This window comes from Falco biarmicus, chromosome 10, assembly GCF_023638135.1.
Source record: "Falco biarmicus isolate bFalBia1 chromosome 10, bFalBia1.pri, whole genome shotgun sequence".
Classification (NCBI taxonomy): Eukaryota; Metazoa; Chordata; class Aves; order Falconiformes; family Falconidae; genus Falco; species Falco biarmicus.
Window position 1 is genome coordinate 18,313,512 of NC_079297.1, and position 26,023 is coordinate 18,339,534.

The 26,023-nt window shown below is 43.6% G+C and overlaps 2 protein-coding genes across 9 annotated transcripts in view; both read right to left on the reverse strand.

Annotated features, from left to right (window-relative positions):
- CDHR5 (cadherin related family member 5) lies at window positions 1-20,582 on the reverse strand. 4 transcript variants are annotated; one of them, XM_056354382.1, is made up of 15 exons: window positions 19,234-19,331; window positions 16,261-16,369; window positions 15,272-15,450; window positions 14,330-14,380; window positions 13,903-13,995; window positions 13,679-13,777; window positions 12,179-12,289; window positions 11,648-11,824; window positions 11,149-11,239; window positions 9,469-9,566; window positions 8,482-8,688; window positions 7,350-7,466; window positions 6,335-6,407; window positions 3,732-3,883; window positions 1-2,836 (listed from the first exon to the last, which is right to left on the reverse strand). In XM_056354382.1, exons 3-15 carry the CDS (start codon window positions 15,353-15,355, stop codon window positions 2,240-2,242), a joined length of 1,950 nt encoding a protein of 649 aa, XP_056210357.1. In that variant the 5' UTR covers window positions 15,356-15,450; window positions 16,261-16,369; window positions 19,234-19,331; the 3' UTR covers window positions 1-2,239. The 4 variants fall into 4 exon arrangements, with proteins under 4 accessions (XP_056210357.1, XP_056210356.1, XP_056210355.1 ...); XM_056354381.1 differs by having other exon boundaries at window positions 15,670-16,369; XM_056354380.1 differs by lacking the exon at window positions 19,234-19,331 and adding an exon at window positions 20,476-20,582 and having other exon boundaries at window positions 15,272-16,369.
- SCT (secretin) overlaps window positions 17,736-26,023 on the reverse strand; it is an 18,941-nt gene continuing 10,653 nt past the window's right edge. For 3 of the 5 annotated variants that reach the window (XM_056354399.1, XM_056354397.1, XM_056354401.1), the window contains exons 2-6: window positions 21,795-21,891; window positions 20,854-20,958; window positions 20,476-20,580; window positions 19,234-19,335; window positions 17,736-18,186 (exon numbers count right to left, since the gene is read on the reverse strand). In XM_056354399.1, coding sequence (XP_056210374.1) covers window positions 18,075-18,186; window positions 19,234-19,335; window positions 20,476-20,580; window positions 20,854-20,958; window positions 21,795-21,883 — 513 coding nt within the window. In that variant the 5' untranslated portion in view covers window positions 21,884-21,891 and the 3' untranslated portion in view covers window positions 17,736-18,074. Of the gene's footprint in view, window positions 18,187-19,233; window positions 19,336-20,475; window positions 20,581-20,853; window positions 20,959-21,794; window positions 21,892-24,261; window positions 25,784-26,023 lie in introns of all 5 variants that reach the window. The other 2 variants (XM_056354400.1, XM_056354398.1) reach the window with 1 other exon arrangement.

A 26,023-nucleotide genomic window follows, 5' to 3' on the forward strand; every position in this document is an offset into this window, starting at 1 on the left:
CACAGAGGGCAGGCTGGGCTCTACGTTCACCCTTGCTGGTGGCTGAAGGTGTTGGGCTAGCAATTAGCAGCTACTGGAGAGTTCTCACAATCCTATGGGAAATGTTTGCTGGAGATAAACCTAAGTTACTGGAGGAGTCATGCTTACGTGACAAGCAGATGGCACACTCCCCATCCTCTCTTTCCAGACAAACCACGCTTGTAATTTCTTGGCAAATAACTTTACTGCAGTAAGAAAGAAAGCTTTCCACATCTCAGTCTCCACTTTCAGCAAAAGTGCAGATCCTGAAGTCCACACAGCAAAAGCAGCACTCCTTGGAGAAAGGAGAGCAGAACTTAGCACCAGCATCACTGGGACAGGGACATGTACAGAGATGAAGTATGGACCAAGAGGATAAAAGCATCCTTGGAATCATTTGTGCTGTGGTGTACGTGTGGATCCCAGCAGGCATACATTGGTTTCCTTCTCTCAAGAGTTTGCCTGGAGTAATGGCAGCAATGTGGAGATTGGCTTGCAAGGAAAAGGCAGGATTATTATTTATTGGTTTTGCTTCTGTACCATGAGACTTATCTTGTTGCAATCCTGTGCTGTTGTGCTAAGATGGGAATGTCAGATAAACATTAGTGACCCAAGGTTCTGCTGCTGCATCCCTGTCTTAGACACTCCTGAGCTTTTTACTGGAAGTAAAACGCTCAACAGCCCATGTCTGCTCTGTAGCTAGTCCCAAAATGAGATAAGGGGCTTAATTTTGTGCTGATAGATCAGAAGATGTGAATGCGTACAAACATATTCTTAGCCAGTGAAAATCAGCCCAGCTTTTGGGTGCCAGCTGGGGAAAGAGATTAGTTGATGGGATATGTAAATCTAGACAAAAGCATTAAACACTTTACTCCTCATACTACCTTAAAATGCTATGCTCACTTTGCTGAATTTGGGCTTTATGGCAGGACCATAATGGAAGACAATAAAGCTGAAAGATGAGGGAGAATTGAGGGAGGAGGTGTCCAGCACACTATGCTGCTGTCACTGCATGAAGTCAACCCAGAGATCAGCAGGCTTTCTAGCTCAAGCCTGGACTCGTAAGCTGAGCACAGCAGAGCTGAGTTGCTCTCAATGAACCACCTCTGCTCTCAGGCTGCATCTCGGCTGTAGGTGAAACTTGAAGAATGGTATTTTACCAGCAAAATAGCCTGCTGGGCTCCCCATGGATGGAGAAAGGTGGTATGCAAAGGGGCTGGCATCCGAGATGACAGAGAAGCAGAGAAATGGAGGTGACATCTGGCACCTGGAGGCAATGCTGACCTCCACCTTCAGCAGCAGCAATAGAAGTGGCACCTTGAGCCCTGTTGGGCAGGGGAAACAAGGGGAAACAATGCGCTGACCCCACATCCAGCACCTCTGGAATGATACCCATCGCTGCCCAGAGAGCTAGAAATACTCCAGCATTTTATTGGCAGGTCCTGGCAGGAGCTCTTCTTTTCCTTGACAGATAGGAGACAGACAGCTAAAGTACTGCACAATTAATGGTTTTATGACATAGAAAAATTGATGACAAAGTCCTTCAGTAAAGAACATGTGATCAGTCCTTGCTAACCAGTGATGGAAGAAACAGCAGCTTCTGAGCATGTAAACTCCTGGCTGCTGACAGGACGAGGACCATGGTGGGACATGCCAGCTGCTTGTGCTGGGAGCACAGAGCCTGGCACAGTGAAGAGCAGAGCCAAGCCCTGAAGTGAGCTCCTGGATACAGTCACAGGGTCAGGGTGACTTGCACTGGCTTACACCCTACATCCAGCATCAAAGTGTAACACCCTAAAACACTGGCAGCCAAGCAGTCCGTGCTGGCTTATTTACCCACCAAGATGAGAGGAACACTGGGCTGTGTAACTGAACCGCTATTGCGAACTGCTTCAAAGTCATTTTAGCTACATCTCTGCTGTACCTGCAGCCAGTTTGCAAAATGTGATCTAAGGGGCCCCAGGGGGAACAGGCAGGAAGGTGGAGAGATGAGATGTGTGTGTCCCCCGCCAAAATCCTAAGTGATATTTTAGGGTCTCTAAAAGATTGAATTAGCTGTAATCTCTTCCAGCTTTAATCGCTGCATTCAGGCAAGCAGGACAGGCAGCCTTGTCCTCCTGCATTCCGGTTTCCCCTACTGAGCAGAAAGATGGGCTTCACATCAGCAAGGCAGCTGAGATTCCCCCATTTTTTGGGGCGGGGGAGTACAGGCCAGTTTCCATTATCCATCAGTGTCATCTTGTGTCATTGTATCTGTGAGAGACATGTTGACTATCACTTCTGCATCTGGGAGTGATGAGCTCTCTGAGGCAAAGGACAGTCCCATTCCTCTGTGGTGATCGTCCTTGTCATAATCTTCTTCCTCCTCCTCTTCATTCTTCTGCAAATCTTGGTCACTGTCATCATCACCATCTGCTGCATTGTCCTCAATCACTTGAACCCTCTCTCCAGCATCTGGATCCACATCAGTCTTAAACCACACAGCTTTGTAGCCATCATCTGCCACATGCCTGTCTGTCTTGAGGATAGACTTCACTTCTTTCTCATGCTGAGTCTCTTCTTCCACTTCTTCCTCTTTCTCTTCCTGGTCAAAGATGGTGGTGGAAGCTAGAGAAGACTTTGGGAGGCTATCAATTTTTTTTGCATTGGAAGAGGGCAAGGAAAGTGCTGGCTGCTCTAGCACATGTGTCATCAGCTGGACTCTGCCATTTTCTGACACCTCATGCTGGTGCAAAGCTGGAGCTTTGTTGCTTACATCTGGGTGTTCATCTTGCTGGTAAGATTTGTTCTGGTAATCCCCAGAGATTTCCTTGGAGAACTACAGGAGGAGAGATACCTTGTGATTGCAGTGAAAGGAAAAGAAATGGGGGCAGGGGGAAAGGGCTGGCTGAAGTGACTGAGCTACTGCTCAGGAAAGCTTCAGCTTGTTTTGCAGTTAGACCTATTTAAAGCCTGGGAAAGATATGGCTCCCTAGAACAGCTATTTTTTTATTGACTCCATTTCTGGTTTTTTTTTCAGGTAAGCATGGGCACCATTCCAGGAACACCAGCAATGTATAATAATTTGTACCCATCCATGTGACATATTACTCTGGAGTGGGGTTTATCTCAGGGTGAAGGACTATTGTTATTCACCTGAGCTATGTGCTCTGGGCTCATGCTGTCGTCAGTGCAGCCTAGGCCCCTGATGGTCCCATCCTAAGGCAAAGATCAGCATCTGGTCAGATGAATTACACCCTGAACTTCAAAGCAAGCAGTCTGCCAGGGACTTGAGAGCACCAAAAGTAAACAGCTCAGGTGCAAGACAACTGCCTAAGCCCAAGCTTTAGTATAGGATATGAAGGGACCTTCCTCTCCTTTTACTATAGAGGGAGGATGAACAGTGGTTTATAGCACAGACACAGGTTTTTCAGAGACTACCTCTGATATGTGTCACATTCATCCTGTATTTTCATTCACATTCATCCATGGAGCTGTGGTTGTCTCCTTTCTGTTTCTGCTCATCATCTACCATACAGCTCCAGCCTCAGGTGGCAGGAAAAAAACAACAGCAAACAACATCAAAGTGATGCTACCTTTGCAAGCATTGTCTCAGGAATGATTCATCACCTTCACACAAGTATCTGTAGTATTTGGACAGCCCATCCCTACTTCAGAACCTCCTCAGATCCCACTTCCTAACTAAGAAATTCAGGTACAAACAAGTCACTTACCTTTTTCCTTACCAGGTATGTGACTGCTTTTCCATACCGTTTATGTATCATCACTCCAAGGAAGACTAAGGCAATTAATAGCAGTGCTGCTAGTGTACCACCTAAGAGACTCATATCCTGAGCAGTGTGTATCTTATCAGAGGAGGTTACAACTACAAGAAAAACAAAAAAGTGTTACAAAGCCTAAAAATAGCAGCCTGCTTTTCTAACACAGCATTTCATTGTGGGAGAAGCTCCAACCAGTTTTTCAAGGGTAAAGAAGCATCCTATGCTGCAGAATGTGACAGTCATATATTTAATGCCACAGAGGCCATTTGTTTGCTTTCCTAAAAGCAGAGGGCTTTTTTAAGGTGAACAGTCACAGAATATTATAACTTCCAACAAGCTACATGAAGTGGAAATAGCATCCATTTACGGATGATTTTTTACTCCATGATTTAACTAAGATAATATATACATGACTGTATTAGGCAAGCAGATGTTACAAAGAGTAAAGCTAAGTAGGTCTTTTACTTTCCCACTTCACCCATTTACACCAGAATGCAAAAATGAGCTGTGTTTGTACATTATGTGTCTGAAAACGCAAAGCTTCCTTTAATCCAGAACATCACCTCTGATAGTGATGAGCACATTAAAATAAGAAATAAAGAAGCATAAGAAGAAATAGGAGGACAGGATACTTTTTCCTGCCCTTTTGTAGCTGTAGCAGTATAGACTAGCCTTCACAGAGTGGCTTATGCTTTCAGCCACAGGTTGGTGTAAGCAGATTTGTATAGACATCAACATTATAGTGGAAAGACAGTAACTTCCTCAGGGTTAATCAGCTTGCTTGTTGTTTTCTGTGATATTCTTAGTTTTCTAGCTTCATTTTGTATTGTAAATTAGTCTCTTTAAAGTTTAATCATTAATGGAACATGGTTTTGTTCTCCTGCTGACCTGTTTATGACAATGGACTTTGAGTATTCCCTCCACATTTGGTTACACCCTCAGTTTATCATTAATACACTGATAAGGGTTTAGGACCTCAGTGAATTTTTGCTCCTTACACCTGTCTCCTAGGAAGCCACAGCTCACAGAGCTGATGGGAAACTCCACCACCCTTAATTCCTGTGCTGTGCAGCATGCAGTGCCTCTGTGAAAACTACCTTACCTTGGTGGAATGACTCACCTGAGACTGATGTGAGCTGGGTCTGGCACTGGTATCTCATAAACTAGAGGCCAATGTACAGTTACCACTTCCCAGAAGGGGACAGTGTATTAAAAACAACTCTAGTTTCTCCCTGGATATTGGAATGCTCAGTAAAGCACTCTCCAACCCATCGCACACACAATCCTTAACACAACTTCGTAGAGCCGAGGGTTAAATATCCTACAGCTTGGCTGGGCACGTGGTAATCTCTGCTCTGTTTAGGCCATTCCTGGGTGCTGGCTACAGTATGGAATAAAACAAAATTCCTCTGATAGGTTCTGAGCCACTCTGTAATTTCAATCTACTTTTTTGCATAGTCACCAGCGTAATTATTTTGTGTGGTTTAAATAGCAAGGGCAACATTTAAAAGTTAAATTTAAAAGTTTAAAAGAGGTGTTAGTACATCTGTTTGGAGCATTTACAGCTCCATGTACTGACGCCTGAACTAGCTTTCTGCTGAGCTGAACTGTGCCATTAAACTGGGTTTAGGTGATTTTTATGCAGTCATTATTTTTAGCTGTGAAGCGACATTACCTTTAGGGAATCTAAATTTACACTCAGGACCCCGATTTTTTCCTCCTGAAATCCCCACAACGGTGGTAATAAGAGGGTGAAGTAATAGAAGACACCAACTGGGAACTGCAATCACACATCATCATGTAGAAACCAATGGAGTCTAGGCATTATCTGCCTATCCTGATGTGAAAATGCATGATATTGGCTCATCTTAATCCAAAGCACAAGATGTTTCATAAGCTTCAAATCTAACTAATTTATAACACCTATTTAAAAGTCATTTCTATGAAGTACGGAAGTGTAAGCTATTTTTATGTCAACAAAACCAAATGATAGCTGGAGGGTTATGTAGCCTCATGTCTATCTTATTTCTCATGGATCATTTCTCCTGGTAAGACCTTAAAATCTTGGAGTATAAGAGCTTGACCTGACGAGCAGAAAATGCCTTGGCTCATGAGGATGCCTGGCTTTGTGGGAGTGTGCCAACCTCTGTCTGCTGTGCATAAGATGGGAAATAACATTGCAGTTTTCTCTATTTTTAGCTGAAAAGGAGCAGTGATGTACCGAGGTGTCAGGTCATCTCCTTTGCCATGATAAGACATCCTGGATTATTTCTGACCCATAAAACAGAATTAGCTTTGGAGTAACAAGAAAAGATGCTACAACACATGTCACTACTTAAAGTCTCAGGAGGCTGTTTGAGGTGTGTGGTGACCACATCATAAGGATGTTGTTTGTTTTCTCTTATAGCCACCACAGAACCTCCTGTAGGTATGTGGCTGGCCTCAGCCCCAGTCCACAGACTTCAGTGTGTGACCTGTCATTGCCAGTTTGCCCACAGAAGTAGAAAAGACTCCCCCATCATCTCCACAAAGCAGAAAACAGACACCAAGCCTACCTGTGGCAAGGATGACCTCTACCATGATTACAGTGCTCGCCTCCTGCAGGCTCACCACATCTTTTCCAACAGCCTATGTGAACATGGGAAAGAGATAGCTTAGAGACGTCCTAGGTCTCCAGCTTACTCTCAGGATATGTGGTGGGCCCTTTGTGGGCGAAGTATCTTGTCCATATCCTCACCACAGCCTCACAATAGCCCTGCATATATATGTATGCATCCTCATAATAGCCTGCATTATAGCTGGACAATCTGGTCAGAGAGAAGGAAAAGCTCTGATGATTCACTGTCGTGGGCCAGAACCAGGTGCATCACTTGTGTACAAGTTTGCAGCACAGTGCTGTACACAGATAATGAGGTAGTGTGGGGCAGGCAGCAGCATGTGTTAGCACCTGTCTCTCCCATGTAGCTAAAACTATGCTATAGTCAAGCTGGTTCAGACTGCTCCATCAGGCACAGCATTGTGCTATGCAAGTTTTAGAGAGCCAGTTGTTGCTGGCAGGCAGATGGACAAAGTGAACATCTAGCTTCTTAGAAAGTCTAAAGTTATTAACTACTTACTTTGACCTGAGCAAAAAATCTACTGGATTTACCAAAGGATTTCCAAGTTTGGGGCTGGGGTATATGCCAGCAATCATACCCTGCCCATACCTATACGTCAACCTCCTACCCACTTACTCACCTTCCTTTTTTTGTTAATCAGAATTAGAATGTGGGAGGGGGGCTCCTAAAATCTCCCCAGCTGACTTTGTGCTTGTCTCCAGGGATATTTTCCACAGGACTGGAGAAACAATTCTACAGCTAGCACCAGATACAGCCTGTATCACACAAAGTAAGTTTGCTATCACTTCATGTCCCTCCATTCCAATGCAGTTACGATGCAAAGGGTTGGGGCAAGGACTGTCCTTTCATTATATCCCTTACCTAATGGAATTCCACCCTTGGTGCTTCCCTACTAGAAACTATCCCTTCCTTCCACAACCGTGGCAAGATAATGAAGAAATGGTTACCCTACCTCAATGGTTACAGTTCCCGGTGACTGCAGCATCATGTTTGTCAGGATGAGTCCGTCTTTTGTTATGATGAAATCGGTGCTGTTTTTTATGTAGTACTCAATGTTTGGGTTGAATTTCTGAAAAGCCAGAAGAGTAAATGATTAAACCACACTCTTTGTGCTTTGCATGCATCTTCATAACTACCCACTGGCAAGATTCATCAAATACACCTGAAGTATGAGCTGGTGTATAGTGCAATAAATAAATTTGGACTGAGGACGTGAGAAAGGCTGAACTCAACTGTGTTCACCCTGTTGCTCAGGGTTCAAGAATGTATCCTAAAATTGTTGCCTGCAAAAAAACCCCAGGTCTTACCCAGCTTGTCTTGGCATCTTTAGTATATGCCCAAGAAAAACATATCTGTGCAAGGGACCTTGTAAATTTGATCAGTTCTGCCTTTAATACAATGTCAAAGGAGGATGTACATGGAGAATTATACTTGTATGGAGGTCTGCACAATTTTTTCCTTTGTGTTTAGGCTTTTATTCCTCTTCTGGGTCCCCAGTCCTTTTATGGAAGCCTTGGCATCAATAAAACTAGCACCATTTTCTTTATTTAATAGGGTGGGATGGGAATGGCTCATCAGTAAAGTTCTTGCCCTTTCGCTCTACCAGTACGTTCGTTGTCCAGGAATTATTCTTTCAAAATGAGTCCTTACAGGGAGAAGGTTAGCAATTTCTAGTCCAGGACTGCAGGTCTTTGCTAGTCTACTGTCTTTGGACAAGCTCCTCTTCCCAGGCCAGTCCACAAATAGCTTTCCCTGACCTGGCAGACAGAGGACACCTCCACCTGGGATCCTGCCACACTGAACTCTTCAAGGAAACATTTTACCCATCCCTAATTCAGATGTGGACCTGTTCACAGTATCTGCTAACTGTTGGCTTTACTTGGCATGCTGTTTTGCAGCAGATCAGCTCACCTACATAGATCTGTGTGGGACTGCCTTTTGGAAGAGAGGAGTCCAGCAGCTTCTCCACATTATATCACACCAAAAGCGGTTTTGGTCTATGTGGAATTATAATACAGAACACTAGAGTTCTGCTTTAAGTCTAAAGCAGTGAGAAAGAATGCAGTGCATTTTCAGCTTCTTACGTCAGGGAAATCATCATCCGCTGCTGTTATCATCAGGGGCCTTGAAGGATCACCAGCTTGGAAGACAAAGCTTCTTGGGGCCAGACCAACAAATACTGTCCCGTGGTAGATACTGCTCGCAAAGTACGGTGGATAATAACTTTTATTGATGACCTTAATTTCTACACTGACTACAGAGTATTTCTGTATGTTGTTGACCTGGGTGGCCTGGTGGGAGAGAAAGAAAGAGAGAGAGAGATGCTAGCCTTTTCCTGTTAGTGACGAGACATAAAAGAACAGGCTTGATCTGAAGCCCATTGCAACCCATGGGATTCTTTCCATCATTTTCAGTGAGCTTTAAGCCAGGCCTGTCACAGGTGGCCTTGTGGTTTGGAGTCCTTGTGTTTTAGCTTGCTTCTGCTTTTGGCCCTCCAACCAGTCTTGGTCTAGCCCCAAAGTCTAGATATGACCCTCCATAAGGGCCACATCTGGAAAATTGTCATGCTCCAGTACAAAGCAGTGAGATTCCGGCACCAGCAGGCAGAGTCTGCTCATCTTTGTGAGAGTTTGAGTCAGTTCAGTTACTGCCTGAAGGTCCATATCTTCCTGGGTATGTATGTGCAGGAAGTGATTTTTAACTCTCTCCTTTCCTCATGAGCTGTAGCCAAAAGAGGAGCTTGCCTCTAGAGTTAAGTTACATTAACTACTGTAACACAAGCTCCAGTCGTGCCTAAAGAAAGCCTTCCAGTTACGTTCCTCCATACTTTCAACTCAGCAGGATGTAGTGATTCAGTTAATTAGCTTTGATGTTGCAACCCACACATAAGGGAAAATGCCTCTTCTGCAAGGAAGTTGATACAAGACACTGGTCTTAGAAGACCAGGCACTTCCAAAAGGAAGGGTGTAACTGAGTGATTATTAATGTAGTTGACTCCTGTCACATCAAGACTGCTGCTTCCGAGAAAGCCAGCTATGCTGGCTTGCTGTCTGCAACATCATCAGACTTACCATGACTTGCAGTATGTATGAGTCTGGGGCAGTTGCTACTTTGTTCATAGTTAGATTCCCTGTGTTTGCATCCACTGAGAATACTTTGTCTGTATCCCCTAAAGAAAATGGAAAAACTATTCAGTTATCAGATACCTTCATAAGGTGACCTGGAGCTCACTGATTCATTTTTTCACATCTTAGTGACAATAGCTCCAGGGCATAATGCAGTTTTCCTTGCCTGCCTGGCTGCTTCAAGGGCTGGGAGTGCTGCCCCGGGGATTCAGAGGGTCTCAACAGACAAAAAGAGTTGAGAAGATGCGTGTGAACCCAACTAGATGAGGTAGGGCAGAAACAGTTTGCATTTTCAGTGCCTAGGCCCAGATATAGCCAGCTTAAATTCCACTGAATGCCTAGAGCCTAGAGACGCTGGTGCAATTTTAGGACTAGAGGTCTCCAGTTCCCTAACCCTAACCTGAACCCAAACACTAACCGAACACACACTGCACTTCAGGAGACATAAGGGAAGGATTATTCCTATTTTAAAGGCAAGAAAACAATCTACAAAGAAGAGTTGAGTGGGGATTTGACTTTAATAGTTCTAGGCATCTAAAGAGATGACATCTGTACCTGATATTTTTACCAATATTGTGAAAAGAAAACATCTCGGTGCATGATTTGTCCAACTTACTGTGAACATTGGCCTCAACATGAGCTACATTCTGCACTGGAAATGCTTATTTCTGTCTCCTAACTACAGAAGGAGCCTAGACACAGAAACCTCCTGGTATCAATGTAGGGGTAGAAATCAGCTTCCTACATCTCTAATCTGTGTTTGAATCCTAAGAACATATATGTTGGATATACATTAAAATATAAGGAAAATTTTCAGTTCTCTTCCTCACTCTGAGACACTGCAGGCTGTATTTAGACAAGGACCGCCCAGTCTGGGGTTCCCTGTTGACTGTAGGGTAGGGAGGACATGCTAGATCCAAAATGCCTGTGGAATTTAGGTTTCTTTAATGTATTTATTATCAGAAGGACATTCACAGATGTGGTGCCATCTGGCATAGATAAAGGGAGATGAATAAGTGATCCCTCCACCTGGCCAATATGATCTACCTTTGTCTTGATAGTTACTCAAAACCCCACTATTGTTAAAAAAAAAACAACAAAAAGAATAAATCATTTGATTGAAATAAATGGCCCAGTCAATGATAGGGCAATCAGTTGACTGTATTCAAGTAATCTCTTTGAAATCAAGACTTAAACAGGGCAGATTAGATAGTGACAATGTGCTGGGGAATAAAAACATAATTCTTGACAATGAACGGAAGATATGCTGATGATGTGGGAATTTCGGGTTCAGCTCAAAGACTGAATGAAAGTGGTGTGACCAGACTAGCAAAATCAAGCCTAAAATCGTTAAGATAAAACATGTCTCTCCTCCCCAAAAAACAAAGTCCTTTTGAAACAGATTTCATTGTGATTGGTTTGTGGGACTGTAATTCTCTTTTTCTTCCTCTCTGCACAGTCTGTTTCTTCTATTCTGTGGTTCTATTTAGGTTTCTGTGGCAGAAACAGAAGGGCAAATCCTCAGGCCCTCAACTCTCAAGTGCTCTGAAACATATCTCCTCTTGGCAGGTAATGCAGAGGACATATGAGCAATCCAGTTTGTGGAAGGTGATGACTTCTACTCACCACCAACAATGCTGTACACGATTTTTTCATTTAAAGTGTAGTCAGGATCAATAGCATAGATAGGTCCTGGCTCCAGGATGAGTGGTTCCATCTGCAATAACAAGGCAAAGCATTACGTGCCACACTACAGCACCAAATTAGCGTTTGCAGCATTCTCCCATCCCAATGTGGCGCTGGTGCTTTTGTCTGGGCAGAATGGCATTTATTGCTGGGAGATGGCTGTAACAGGGCAGAGGTAAGATAGCCTAGAGCAAAGGGTTTTCCAGCTCCTGCCTCTCCTGTGATGTGCTGCAGGAACAAGGATAAGCAGCGCTGCCTGGGGTAGGGGAACCTCCACTTTCCAGGATGATGAAAGCTCCCTGTCATGCTGAACCATCTGCATTTACGACTGGAGGTCAGCGTGAGCTCATGGAAATTATTAGGCACTACCCACTGGAAATAGCATCTGGATACTGTTTGAGAATAGCATCAAGGATACTGCTTGATCATGCCTGCTTACCGCCATCTCGAAGATATTGATCCGCCCAGTATAGGGTCTGCTGATGCAAATGCTCTTTTCTGTGTTAATGAAGGTACAAGGTAGGAACCATGGTGGTTTGGTGTCAGCTTGCTCAATAAATACATTTATTGTTGTGGTAGCTGTGTTGGTGGTGTCAGGGCTGCCCACAGGCCTGTCCTGTACTCAAAGGCAAAGCATACTCATGAGATGCAAGTTTTATTGCCAAAAGAACACATCTGCAAAAGCCAGTGGGCCAGGGTCTTTTAGCTGTCTTGACTGTATTCTGTCAAAGGCTTAGCAGTTTATGTGAGATTAGCTAAAGCAGTGAATTATCTTATTTTGCTGACATAGGTGAACTGTATGCAAGTAGTCTATCACTGTGTAATTGTGGAGGGTGGAAGGCTGCTCCAAATTCACCTCCCTCAGTATCCACCCTCCCTCCTGCCATCCCAGAGATTCCCCATTCATACTTACTTTTCAATTATGAGAGACTGGGGCAAATGAGGCGTTTTTTCCTCCTGAAGAACTTACCCTTGCATACAAAACCAACATTGTCGATTTAAATTTCTCATAGTCCAATGATTTTTGTAAATAAATTTCTGGGTTGTTAACTCCTTTTATGGCAAAATAACCATCTGTGCCCTGGCAGGGGGAAAAGGAAAAACCTGCTAGCAATCTCGGTCACAGAACTGTCCAAAATACTACTCATTGCTGTGTTTGTGATCCCAGTCAAGATCTTTAATCCTGGGGACCTGGGTTGGATGGGTGGGGTGTGTGCAGTGTGAGAATGCTAGAACTATTTAATCTTCGGTATTGCACGCAGGAGTTGCCTAGCTTGTCAGAAAAGTTTGTTTGTGTTCCCATGAGTTTTATTCTCCAAGATCCCCTGCTTTGCCTGCTTACCCACTCAGCAGGTATTGGGTGAAATCTTTTACCTCATTTATTTCCTACATTCAACAGGTTGCCAACATTACTTGATTTTGGGTCCATGACAGCCAAGAAATCTCACATCCATGCACAAAACAGATCAAAGACAGCTTAGCCTCTGAGAACCGTCAAGATCACTTGCCTTAGCCTAGCACAGCTGAACTTTGGAAGCAACTATAAAGCCAAATTGAAATAACATACATTGCATTTTACTCTATAGCCTTCTACACTTGCTTTGGTTCTCCTTTAATCTTATGTCTTGACTAGAATTCCTCTGCATTTCTAAATCCCTCTGAATTTACACCAATGTGAGGGAAAAGTCTTACCCTAGAGCTGAAATTCAAAAACTCGTGGTTTCTGTTCACAACCCTTCACACCCCTGGAGTTATGGAGGTAATAGCAGCAGAATGTCAGACACTGCCTGCTCACTCCACAATGTTTTTTTTAAATGTAGATATAAATTTTGTTATTCTTTTAATTACTTTTTTGGTTGGTTGGTTTTGGTTTTGTTTCCATCAGGCCCTTGCACTCTAGGCTGGCATCCATTTAACTGTGCATACAGTCAATTTCCCATGTTTACCAAGCAAACCCCTTAACAGCAAATAAACAAAGGCACTAAACTTGAATCCGGGGAAAGTGAAGTCTGTCTTTAGCTTTGCAAAGGACTTCTTGTGTGATCTTGGGCAGCTCATGTTATTTCCCCTCTGCATGGGCACTGTTGGCAAACAGGACAATAACTCCTTTCCCTATCCAACTCAGCACAATTCTAAACTCTGTGAGGTACAAAGGTATCTCCTGATATGTTTACAGACCATCCCAAGAAGGCTTCCCTGGACCATATGGCTCAGAGTATCCTAGATGAAAGTTTAATCTGTACAGTGTAATAAAAGTGTGAGCAGTAAAACAATTCAGTATCTGACATGTTGGTTGCACTGTTCTGCTAACAAAACAAACATTTGATTTTTGCAACAGCTGTACGGCTTCCAGAAGCTGTCAGGGAACTAAATGCAATACAGTGCAATACCTTCCCTCAAAGCTGGGACTCTTCTGAATTAAAAACAAAGACTTCTCCAGAGCTACCATTTTTTCCCCAAAGATGCTCACCGGCAATTTTGTTGTAAGTTCATAAAAGATGATGTCCAGGTCAGCATCACTAGCACTTAAATCTTCACGGGCTACAATGGTTGCATTCACTTTTGTATCCTGAAACAAAGTTGCTCTGGTTATTCTCTTTGTGAAATGGGCTGAAGACTTCTCCCTGCTAACCTTTTCTTAGTCCCACAGCACTGGGTGACCCAGTGCCCCCTTCACTTCCATAAAATGTTTACCTCAGGGACAACTTTGGTGAGATTCATTTGCTTAAACACTGGGCTGTTATCGTTCACGTTGAGAATGGTCACTAAAATCTGCAAATAATCACTCTGCAGAAAGAGTAAAGTGAGAGAATCAAAGACAAAAATAAAGACTGTTAGGAGCTGATCCTGATTTGCAGAATGACTAGAGGGGATGGTGAAAGGAGCACAGCTGGATGGGGCTGGGGTTCGCAGCACCCACAGTGTGTGGAGGGTTGTGCATTTGTTCCCACCCCCTCCTCATTCACAGAGCTTTGGGTGCTCTCTCTTTGTTGAGAGGGTGTGTACATCCACAAAGAAAAGGACATCTCATCCCAGTCTGTGGACTAGGAAAAATGGAGGGAAGTACGTGCCGCCCTGCAGTATATTGTAACAGGGCTGAGAGCACTGGAAGAGCACTCACCTGCCCAGCAGTGTTCTTACAAATCAGGTCCACCATCAGCAAGGTGTCTTTCTGTATGCAAAAAACAAAACCCCAGCAATTGTAGAAACAAGTCAAAATGTACCAAATCTTTCTAAAGTAAATGAGAAAAATACATGCATTGCTGAATCAGAAATGGTACTGGGCTTTATCTTGTTTTCAGACATATCTAACTTTTCTTTTCTTTCCTTTACAGCCCTCCATCAGCACTGGAATCTTGTTTACGATGGAGTCAAAGCAGACCTATACTCCAGCTTCTCTCCCTGTAATTCCTGTAACATGTCAGCAGAGCTATTCGGCCATTTTCTTGCAGTTCAGGTGACTTCAAATAGAGATTTCTTTTAAAATTGAATGAAACAGAAATGTACCATGCAGCAAGTACAGTGTTGCCTGTAGGGTGTTAACTCTGTCTGCTGTTCTTCAGCCAAATAAATGTGGGTTTTTACATTAGGGGAAAGACAGCTTAAGGATGCTTGTGGCTGTGTACAGAGCACTCCAGGAAGGTAAAATAATTTAGCAGCAACCTAAATGAACACATTGACCTTTTATACTGCCTTCACACAAGATCACCTCACTGCTCAAAGCTGTGTTTTCTAGAAGCAAACAGGGATCATTTTGAACACTACAGTTGCCACATTTTTGGCTTTAAAACTTCCCTTGCTTTAATTCATACAGGTTAATTGAAAGAAGGTCACAGCAAGCACACCATGCATCCCCCTCCTCCCAATACTCTGCTTGTGGAAGGGCTGATCTCCACAAGCAGTGAACTCAAACCCAGCTGAAATAGCTTTATTTTTCAATGTTATTTCCTAGATCCTTTAGAAATGCCTTACGAATATCTGAAAGTCCAAGACCCCAGGTTGAAACTTACTGCATCCTAGCTTTATCTGTCTCATTCGGGCAGCCTGCTAGCTAAAGACTTACCTCATAGTCCACACTTCGGCTCAGCTGTAGCTCAGACCCCTTTATAGTGAAAAAACTGTGGTCGGGGGAAGAAGGATCAATCATTACAGTGAAGCCTGGTTCCACACGGATAGTGGTCACCACGTAGCCAAGAGGGTTATTTTCATAAATGCTTGGGTTTCTATTACTCACAGAACACCCTGGAAAAACACACAAATTAGACACAAAATTGCCCAGGGATTCACATTCTGACAGAGTTGAGTGAGACCTGAGACCCCTTTGGTTACCCTTGGAGAGAAGGTTGTTGAACAAAGCTGTCTTGGAGTAAGAAGGTAAAAATCTCCCACTTATTATGGTGCAAGCTGCTGCCGCCCGGGGGGTTATTCTTCTGTGGTCACGGACCTCCTGCAAGAGCTTACCTTGTTGCTGTGCTGAAACATGTGTTACGAAGAGCGGCAGAAAGAGCATAGCAGTGAGGAGCCAGTGAGAAACAGCCATGGTGAGCTGCCAGTTGTTGGAAAAAAAAATGCTTCTGATTAAGCTGGTCTTCTCTCCCTGTTTCTCCCAGCACCATCTTCTGCATTCACTGCTTCGTAAAGGCCAAAACCATTGGCTGGCTGGAGTGGATTACTGCAGTTCAACCTTTGCCTCTTTGCCTCATTGGATGACTTATTGAAAGATATTTACTGGTCATGGAACATGATGACGCATAAATTCCTGTTTCTGCTTTGTTCCTGGGTCTTTCCTATCCTAAACTCTCTGTAGCAACAAGGATAGATTTGAAGCATTTCAGAATTCAGAGGCAAGCCCCCTGAGATAAACATGAAGGAGGATAAGGGCTGACATTTGGGAAGCTGTCTGTATACTTCAGCCTCTCCCAGTGAGGAGGAAGCAGGCAAATTTATGTTTCCAATGTGCCAGGGAGAGGGTGTGTTTTGGTTAGATCATTTCCTGGAAAAAGTCATAATGATGCTACTATACCAACTATATCTTATTTATTTTAGCCAGACCTTTTCTTCATGGTCCACATTCTCTTCTGTAACAGGTTTTGTTCTCCAGCCCATGACTTATGGTTTCTCTCTTCTAGTTGCAGTCTGTTATGCTGTTCCTGAAAAACAGCTTTAAAAAAAAATAAATTAAAAAGCCAGCTCTCAGATGTCTTATTTCTGGAAAAGACAAAGGTTTCAGGAAAGAGCCATCTTGGCCACTCTTTTGTCTGGATGGTAAAGGAAGGAGCTAGGGCCTGTGTAAGTCCTTGGGTTGAGATAACCAGTTATGTTTCTACAACCCTCATGTTATTCCCAGATATGTGACAGTATCCTCACAAGGTGAGCAGAGTGGATCCAGAGACAGCGACTGGGCTCAGCTGCAGCCCAGTCATTGCTCAGAAACTTTGTAGGGACACCTGTCTCCTTCTGTCAGTGCCTGGCAGTGGCTCTTTGTAGGGATGCTCCCCAGAATCTCCATCTAGGCTCCAATTATTTACATCTCAGCAGTTTTCCGAAGCCTCAATAGCGTGATATTCTGCTGTTTTGTTCTGCCTTTTTCTAAGTAAATTTTCACAAGCCAAATATCATGGGGCAAGACATTTGGCCACTTGAGCAAAGAAACACATTGTTTTCAACTTACCCATTTTATAGGAGGAAAAAGGGTACAGCTTCTCTCACTGTTCCTTTTAAACTCCCAATTGATTTCAGAAAGTTCTTAGATGCTACCTTTTAGCCAAATAGCTGTTAGTGGCTTAACAAAATACAAGTTGTCAACACTCCTTCCAAAAGTCCTCCAAGAAGTCTCTTTCCTAGCAGAGATTTCCTACAGACCGAAATAAATGCCATGGTCCAGAGAACAGCCTCTCAGCATCATAGTAAGGGAATGGGTGCTTAGGTGAACATTTAGGAGCAACTAGCTTCTTCACAGATGTCAGGTACACAGCATAAATGGTGACAACTGATGGTGCAGGGATGGACCGAGAAGTTCTGCAGTAGGCAGCCACGACTGCAGCTGAATGCACCTTATTTTAGAGCTGCTTTTCAAAATCTGTTGGTTTTTAGGGGAAGGTAAAGTTGCTGTTCTGTCAGAGTAGGGAATCTGCCAAGCAGCATGGTGCAGGAATAAAACATAAACTTCATTAAATGGTAGGAATATATTTCTTCTAGTGGAGCTTTGTCTTTAGCAGCTGTGAGAAAGCTGGGCTAGTAAATACAGGGGCAGAGTGGAGTAGAAACTCTATTTACAGTGTGTATTTACATTGCATAGCTCTCAGTACATTTCTTTGCAATGAGTTTAGCACCTGGCTAAGTTTCTGCTAAACAGAGGCCCCGATACTGGCCTTTTTTTACAGCTGGATTGCATGCAGTCCTGAGTCACAGCCACAGAAGATGTGACCAAGGACTCCAGCTAGTCCCAACATGCCTTATACTGGGGAAGCCTGGCAAAATACTTCCCCCCCCCCCAACCTGCATTCTTAATATTCCAACACCTAAAAATTGTACCATCATTGTTACTGTTTCCCAAAGAGTAGCCAAAGCACAGACATAGCTAACAAATCTTTATTTGACTTCAGAAGCAGGCAGCCAAATGCTAACACAAAGTGGAAGTGATGTGCTTCATTCAGGCTCCATCTACTGACAGCAGTTCACACTGACATGCATTTCACTTGATAATCTAAGAGGATTTATTGGGTTTTGGCTGCTTTTTTATTTTTGCTGTTTATGTTTGCTGATCTCACAAGTTTTTCCTAAAGCAAATTCAATAGCTTTCCTGTTTATTTTCAAAGCTATATACATGCAAAGCTGTCTCCTTGGGTGTTTCTTTCCCTTCACCTTCAGTCAGAACTGTCTGCATCTTCCTTTATGTCTGCAACCAGCTGCTTAGTGATGGGGCAAACATACTGGCTGGTAACTGCAGCAGCTTCCCAGGCATCACTGTCCAAGTGGCTGTTGGAAGGGAAAAATTGGGTGATAGTTTGTTATTCCTGGGGACACGAACTGCAGGAAGGGTGACAAGGCCACCTTGTAAAACTCAAAGATGACTCCAAGGAACAGATGTATGATAGAGGGACCCAGGTCACACCCATCTGCAGCCAGGTACCCCACAAATGCACAGGCAACCCTATTGGTGTTATTACCCCCATTTATTCTAGGCAATGTGCGCAAGAGGTACTGAGGGCCAGCTTATTCCTAATAAAATTCCTCACTGATTTAACAACGAGATGTCTAACTGAAAGTGGTTGGTCACTAGGAAGAGACAATCCACAGATGCTGGGACAGCCCAGCCTCAGGTGTATCTTTGAATCAATAACTGAATCAAGACAGGGTAGTAAAGGCTTTCTATTTTAACTCTCAGATCAGGTTTCCTAATGGGACAAACAATTGTTTCAGACCAGGATGACAACACTATGATTAGAAAAAGATATTATTTCATTTCCCTGGGTTATTATTTTTAGTAACTGGCTTTTATACAGCATTTATATAGCACACCTTCGCTGCAAATCTCAATGCCAACTTGGCTTTAGGTAAGGCAAAACTGAGTACCAGGCGAGCTTGGCACATAGAAATAGAGATTACCGTGAACATAGGCACAGAAATCGAGATTGCACAGAGTCACATGCCACCTTGCAGTTAGATGAAAGCATTTGCTTTTCTAACTCTGCAAACCACACCTGGAAGTGTGGTTGCTGGCAGAGTGACAGGAGGTACAAAGTGGCATGGAGGGCTGCACTTCAGCAATGACAGTGCCTCACAAGCTGATGAGAAATGAGGCAGAAGTGATTTTAAAATATGGACAATTTAATAAATCTTCCACCCTTCCCCTTTTTGAGGATATTTTTGAGGATATCAGCTGAGTCCTCCTGATCTGCTGCATTACATCAGACTTCTGCACTTGGGGTAAAAACTGGGCATTTACAAGTTACTAAAGAACCTCTTTCGGCTTAAATACTGTGGTAATCAGGGCCATAGAGGTGACAAATCTGTCCCTCCTACCTGGTGTTTAGAAAGCTCTGGTACAACCATAGAAAGCAAAGTTCCTCATGGCTGCTTTCTTCCTCTCTCCCCTGCACATCAGTGTTGACTGGGCCTGGTGAGCTGGTTTAGATAAAGAAAATTCATAATAATTAACAAAAAAATAGTGTAACCACTACAGCTGTAAAGCAGCCCTGCTGTCTGGAAGGCAGGTTCACCCCCCAGGGCAACCTGCCTCATGGTCCACGCTCTGTTAACCTGCTGATTGTCTATAGCTGTGCAGGAGCAAAAAGAAATATCCTCTTCAAATCAGGCTCAGATGCTTTCTGGCTGGCAAAGGGACAAGTTTTAATATGCACTTGTACTCTGCCTCATTACCCAGTACCGGCATGTTCTTTTGCCCATGGATGTATACCTTTTTCAAGCATTTGGAAATTAAAAATCTACTGCATCTGCCAGGATTTTGTTAGTGGTGCATGTCCCAGAATATATCAAAGCAGTCTGAACAGATGGGAAGGAATCAATGTGCATTGAATCAGTATTTGCATTGAAGAAAGGACCAAGCTTGAAGAAAACCTCTCCAGACAATGCTGTCACTTCACAACGTACCAGCGGCAAGGGCAGCAGCAGCAGTTGTGAGCTGTATTGCAGTGCACCACATATAACTGATGATGTGCTCAGATACAGGGTCACTAGCTCCCACTGAAGCCATGTATCTGAATGAAAGACCCCATGTTGGCCATTATATGATTATGTCTAAAGCCTGCCCAGTTTGGCAGTCAGAGCCATGAGTGCAGACTGTGAAACCCAGAGGTCTTCCTCATTCTGTTACAGAGCCCATTTATCTACAAATGGTTTATTACAAGGTGCTTTATTTGGAGTAGGTAAATCACCTGCAGCTTTTCCAAAAAGGCTAAATTAAAATGCAAACAAAAAATCCCAGGCTGTGATCTGGTGTAAAGTTTTGTGTCCTATGGATTAAGCTTGAGATGCATATGCAATAGATAATGTTGGTTTATGCTTAGAAATGGCCTCAGTGAGGTCTGTGACCCGCTTTGCCTGCTGTGACTGGCAGGGCAGGCTGGTGGGATGTCTCTGCTACTGTACAGCGGCTCCAGGTGCAGCCTAGCCAGATGAAACCATCTTGCCCTTGTCTCAAGTTTTCCAAAGCACTGGTCATGTCACCCCGTTTCCTTGGAGCTAAGACCTGCACCCTGCATGACCCAAGCTGCCTTCTCATTCCCCAGGAAGCAGAGCTCTTACCTGCGCTTGTGGCCCATGAGATTTTGAATGAATTTCTGAACCTGAGCGTTTCCTCTCATCTTGCTGTATTCACTGGTAAACAGTCCATCTGAGTGCCTCTGGGACCTGAGTCAGGGAAAACACAGTAAAATGGCTGCTCTTTCCAACCATGTGATGTGGGATATATCACAGGACACAAAAGTTTCTCTCTTCCCACTGTCAAGAAGCCCTGTATCTCTCCCCTTCTCCTTTCATCTTGGGCATCTGATAAGGCCAGTGCTTAGGCTGGCTCTGGAGCTGGAGACAGCTCAGCCCCACAGTCATGCCAGTCATTGCTGGGATCCCATCTCCTGCTGGAGACTTCCATGCTCCAGGAGAGTGGTTTTGGCTGGTCCTTACCTCTCCTTGAGGCCCACCAGGTGTTTGACTAGCTGCTGCACATAGGCATTGCCATTCATCTTGCTGAGCTCACTGTGGAAAAGCCCATCAGCATGCCTCTCAGTCCTGGGAGGTTAGAAGAGAAAAAAAAAGGTGAAAAGGCATGGTTTTAAGACCTAAGAACAGGCATTTAAAAATGCTCCCTCAAGGGAAGAGGGCTGCAAACAAAGACGGGCAAGAATTTTTGCCAGCTTCGCAAAGTTTCACCAAAAAAAGGCAAGTCGTACAGGAGTTTAAAAGAAATACCTTTGTTAACCATCACACAGAAAAACCACCTGCACCTCCTTCTTACTAATGCAATCACCTTACCATAAGGATATGGGAATGTGAGGTTAACGCTGATTCAGCACAAAAGAAGATCAGTAGTTAATTAAACACTGGTTATGGCCATGGAAGGGCTGCAGGGGAGTCTCAGGTCTGTCCTCTTAAAGCCTAAGTGCTTTAGCCTCTCTGTGCTTTAATTGCCTCTACACAAGTGGGAGGAGAGACAGCCCTGCTAAAGTCTGGCATGAGATTATGAACTGGTGAACTTACAAGATTGATTATTTTTGTTATGTTTTCATGGGACTAGACTATCTGAAACAGAAACTTTCACCTCTATCAGCCCATATAAGTACATAGCAGGAAAACAGACTCAAGTGTCTTTTTTACTGTAGTTGATCTGTTTAGGGTCCTGATTTTTCTCCTGAATTACGTCAAATCAACGTTTCCATTCTTAAGCAAGTAAAGAAGTTTACGACATTTGCACTCTAACTAAATCAATTTAGGGAAAAGAAAAAAAATCCAACAGCCTAGCAGATGCAAGCTCTAGAAGGAAGATAAAAGGCTAACTTTATACTTAGCAGGCTCTTTGAACAAAAAGCCACAGAGAGAAAGGAAGCAGAGGCACAAGAAATGCTTACCTCTCCTGGGACGGAAGAGATGCTGAGAAGTGTAATAGGACAATCATGGGAATAATTAGTTGCCACAGGCCAGTCATCTGGGAAAACATGTTCTCTCCTGAATTAAAGCACAAGGTTTTATGAACACCATAACAAATGACTTTGGTACAGTTCAAACACCACACAGAAGACACAGCTATACAAATAACACTGCTATAATTAAATTAGGCAGGAATTTCTAAAGAAATACTGTTTTTGCTGGTAAAGTACAAAGATCAATAATTCAAATCATTCATGTTGCCAGTTAATTGGAAGTTGGTTTTAGTTGTTATCCCATCACCACCACCACGCAGTCCCAGAGCACAGGCCTATGGTTGGCTGTGTGAGATGATGTTTGTGCTGGAGTTTTGCTGTGAGTCAGTATAATATGCCTTGAATATGCAGACAGGTATCATGCGAGTTGATCCCTCAGCAGCACAACACCATGGAATAAACCATCTTCAACTATAAGTCGCTGAGAGCTGAGCCTTCAGGGAGAGGATTTAAAGTGCCCATGAAAACACACCACACAGACAGTTATTAATATACCTAGAGAATGCCCAGGAGAAATCTCTTTGGGTTTTTCAGACAAAAAAAAAATTGGTATGTACCAAAGAAAAGTTCATCTGTGCAGAGGGGAAGGGAAAAGCTCTTGTGTGTGCCAATTATCTGCCTATCCTCTAATCTTTCAAGAAGGAAAAAAGAAATAACACCATTTCAGTAGCAGCAGAACTTCATATTTTGGGTTTTTACTAAAATAAAAAGAAAAGCATATGTTGTTTATCACAAGCCATTGCATGTTTTTCCCTTTTATTTCTAGGCTCCTTTCGCAGCCCTATATCTGCAGAGATGTGTATGCGCCTTTATAAGAGGGTGCTTACATTTCCCCAAGGATTACACAGGAGCCATAGCTGTAACTTGCAATACACCCGCCTTCCTCCAGCAAAGAAGCAAACCTTGCTTTCTTAGTTGCTACCCTGGAAACTCTCAGATAGTACTTGCTAACCCAAAATCAAAGTCCTCTCACTTCGCTTTTACTTTAGTCTGAAACTAGACAGTACAGAGAGCATTAAAGGACTGACAGAGTCTCCTGAACACTTTCTAGCCACCCTTCTGGGACTGTTTGCTACTCTAAAGATGCTGCAAGATGAGAAGAGCCAAAAGGGGGAAGGACAAGAGTGGGGGATTTATACAGAAATCTATTCACTGTAAGCCACAGCACAAATATTTAATGGGGGTTGCAGAGCAGACAAGTGAGAGGTTTTGCATGATTAAGGAGCCAAGTTCATCTCACACACTTCTGATGCTTTAGTAGTGTGTTTTCCTGCTTGATTTGGCTTTGAGGGGGACTGAATAAGTAAAACAAGAAAGGCATTTCAAAGATGAGTTTCTTATTGGAGTCCAGACAAAACAGACTCTGCAGTACTGCTTCCCAGCTAAGGGATGTGAAAGAGCTTAAAACCACCACCAAAACCAGAGCACTCCGCCCTTCAGGGAAGGGAAATCTGGATCCTGAGCCTGTCCTTCAGTCCGTGCAATACCTGCCATGCAACGCCTTGACCCCCATCCAGGATCTCACCACAGCATTTGACTTTCCTTGTGCCAACCCTGGGCAGGCATTTGTCTTGGAGCACTTAAAGAGCCCATTTTAAAGCCCATCCCTAGGTTCAGAGTTTCCCTATCTTCATAACCTTTCTATGTGTTAATCAAGTGAATCAGCTCATCTTTTCCCTTTCTGGACATAATTGTCTTGACTGTGCTGAAGTTGCTAGGAACAGTAATGGTTGTTGGGGCACTTCTCCTGTGTACCAATAATGATGTATTGCATTGAGATTTTTTAATCAGTCAGACCCCAGGGAGGAGGTAGATCTTCAGTGTCATCGCAGTGGAGCTGTATTAACTCTCTGAGATCCTTCTGAGCTTTTTATTGCCCTCCCCGGTGCTGGTGGCTTTCAATAAATGCCAACTCCTTAGCTAGCCAGAACCTTTAGCTGAAAGAAGAGTGCACCAAGCCAGCCTAGAACCTGGAAGCATCTCAGATCTTTCCAGCAGAAAAATCCTACTACTGAAGCGTCAGACTGCAGCCAAAGGTTTTGCTGAATCAAGGATGCCAATACCCTGCAAGAGTACTACTGCTAGGAGAGCTTCCAAAAAGGCTGATACACAGCCACTTTGCATACCTTCTTGCTCCTGCTGCTCTATCGTGCTCTACCTCAAACTAAAGACCACATTTCTGGAAGCCATCTGGTCCAGATGTTGTTTGGGCTCTGTTCCTTCTTCTTCTGGTTACTCAGAGGAGGACACTCCCACACATTACAAGCATTGCTGTTCAGGGTATGGGTGGCCTCATGGCAATGGCTCAGCAAAGCATTACAGAAACCTGAAATCCACCACCCAAAAATTGAAAGAGGGGAGAAGGCAGCCCATCCAGCCCAGCAGCAGTACTCACCAGACTGTGGTCACTCCAGGCTCTCAGCTGTTTCACAGCTACAGTGCACCACTGGCCCATTTGTCTCCTTGGCCCCCTATAAATCTGCAGCCCTTATCAGAAGCAATTATTTGGGTAAAGATATGAATATGCTTAATCATGATTAACAGCAAATAATGCACCCAGGCTGGAATGTCCTTTTAATTACTCTCTAAATCTGATCAGGTCATTCACAACCATTCTGTGTAGTGTATTTCTGCTGACAGGTAATAATTCCTGCTTCTGTCTGTAATGACTGTAATTTGTTGGGCAAACATCCTCATACCAATTGATTCATTATGATTGTCATCATTATCTCTCCTCCTGGCTTAAATTACCAAATGATAGGAGCTTAATTTTCTGTTCTTTTTTAATCCTGGCTTGAGTTTTGTTTGCAAGTGACAGAAACTGTCAGTGAGTGTATGTGTGTACCTAAGATCTGACTAAACACTATGTCACTTTTTTAGGGCAAACATTGTCTGATCAGTAGAATGAGGGCTGAGTCTTGCATGAGGGGACAACCTCTTTCAAATTGTTGTTTCACAGCCATGTCTGGGAGAGTTCTGCTGAGAACAGACTATCCCAGCTTCAAAGCTACTGCTTATACATGCACAGAAAAAAATTCTGAATATATTGCCTGCCTTTGCTGGGGTTTGGAGCTGGTTGCTTTCAAATACTGCTACTAAAGGTGACATGGAAATGGAGGGAGAAAATAGGATTATGCCCTTTCTCTCCTCCTTTATGTTGTATAAAGTAGCTTGAAAGGATTAATCATTGTAAATAAATCTTATTTTCCAACTGGAGAAATAAGAGCTATATTACACTTTTTCTTGTCTACTTATCTTCTTTTCTTTGACAAAGCAGATGACATTCTCCTGACTAGAGAGTTGGAAGGGACCTGATTTTCCCCGTCATCTTTCTCTGGGAAGAATAACCCATGCACTGATTGAGCAGCAAGACTCAGCACTCCTGCATGTGACTGCAGGCTGCAACCAGACCCCTGCAAAAGGGAGAGGAAGAAACAGTGGGGACATTCCAGGACTGGAGGACTGAGAGATGGCCACTGCTTGGATAGGGGACCCCATTTCCTCCTTGCAGACAGCGCAGGTCAATCCTTCACACATCCAGGTATTTCCCAACCATTTCCTCACCTTTCTGTAACAACTGTTTTTTTCAGCTGTGTTTTTGCTGGCATTTCTCCTGCAGCCCTCCCACCATCACTGATACAACTTACTGTAGGGTTACTGCCTCATTCAATGCATTTCCTCTCCCTACAACCAGGTGCAGATGCATTCCAAGTCACATCCTTCTCCCATGGCAGCTGAAAGCTCTTCTGGGCACCCAGCCCTGCTTTGGGAGCCCCCAGTGACATTGGTGACATCTGCAATTCTTGTATTTCGGTTCTTTGCCTTTAAATCTTCATGTTTTCTGTATTAATATTTTCTGTCTACATCAGTGGTGGCTGGCTTCAGCTTAGGCTCGTGGTGTTGCCAAACATCTACAACTGAGAAAGACCATGTAGGAACAAGGAGGGGAAAAAGTTAATTTAAAAAAGGCTAAGCAACATATAGGGAGCTAAAAGTTACTAATGTGATTTCCTTTGCTTTGTAAATAACCTCAATGGGTCTGAAGTGCCTCCAAGCTCTGGGGGAAACTCAGTTTGCTATAAGAATCTAAACCGCTCTAGCTAAGAGGCACACAGAAGAGGTTGCAATGACGAAGTGGCCCCATGATGGCAGCAGAG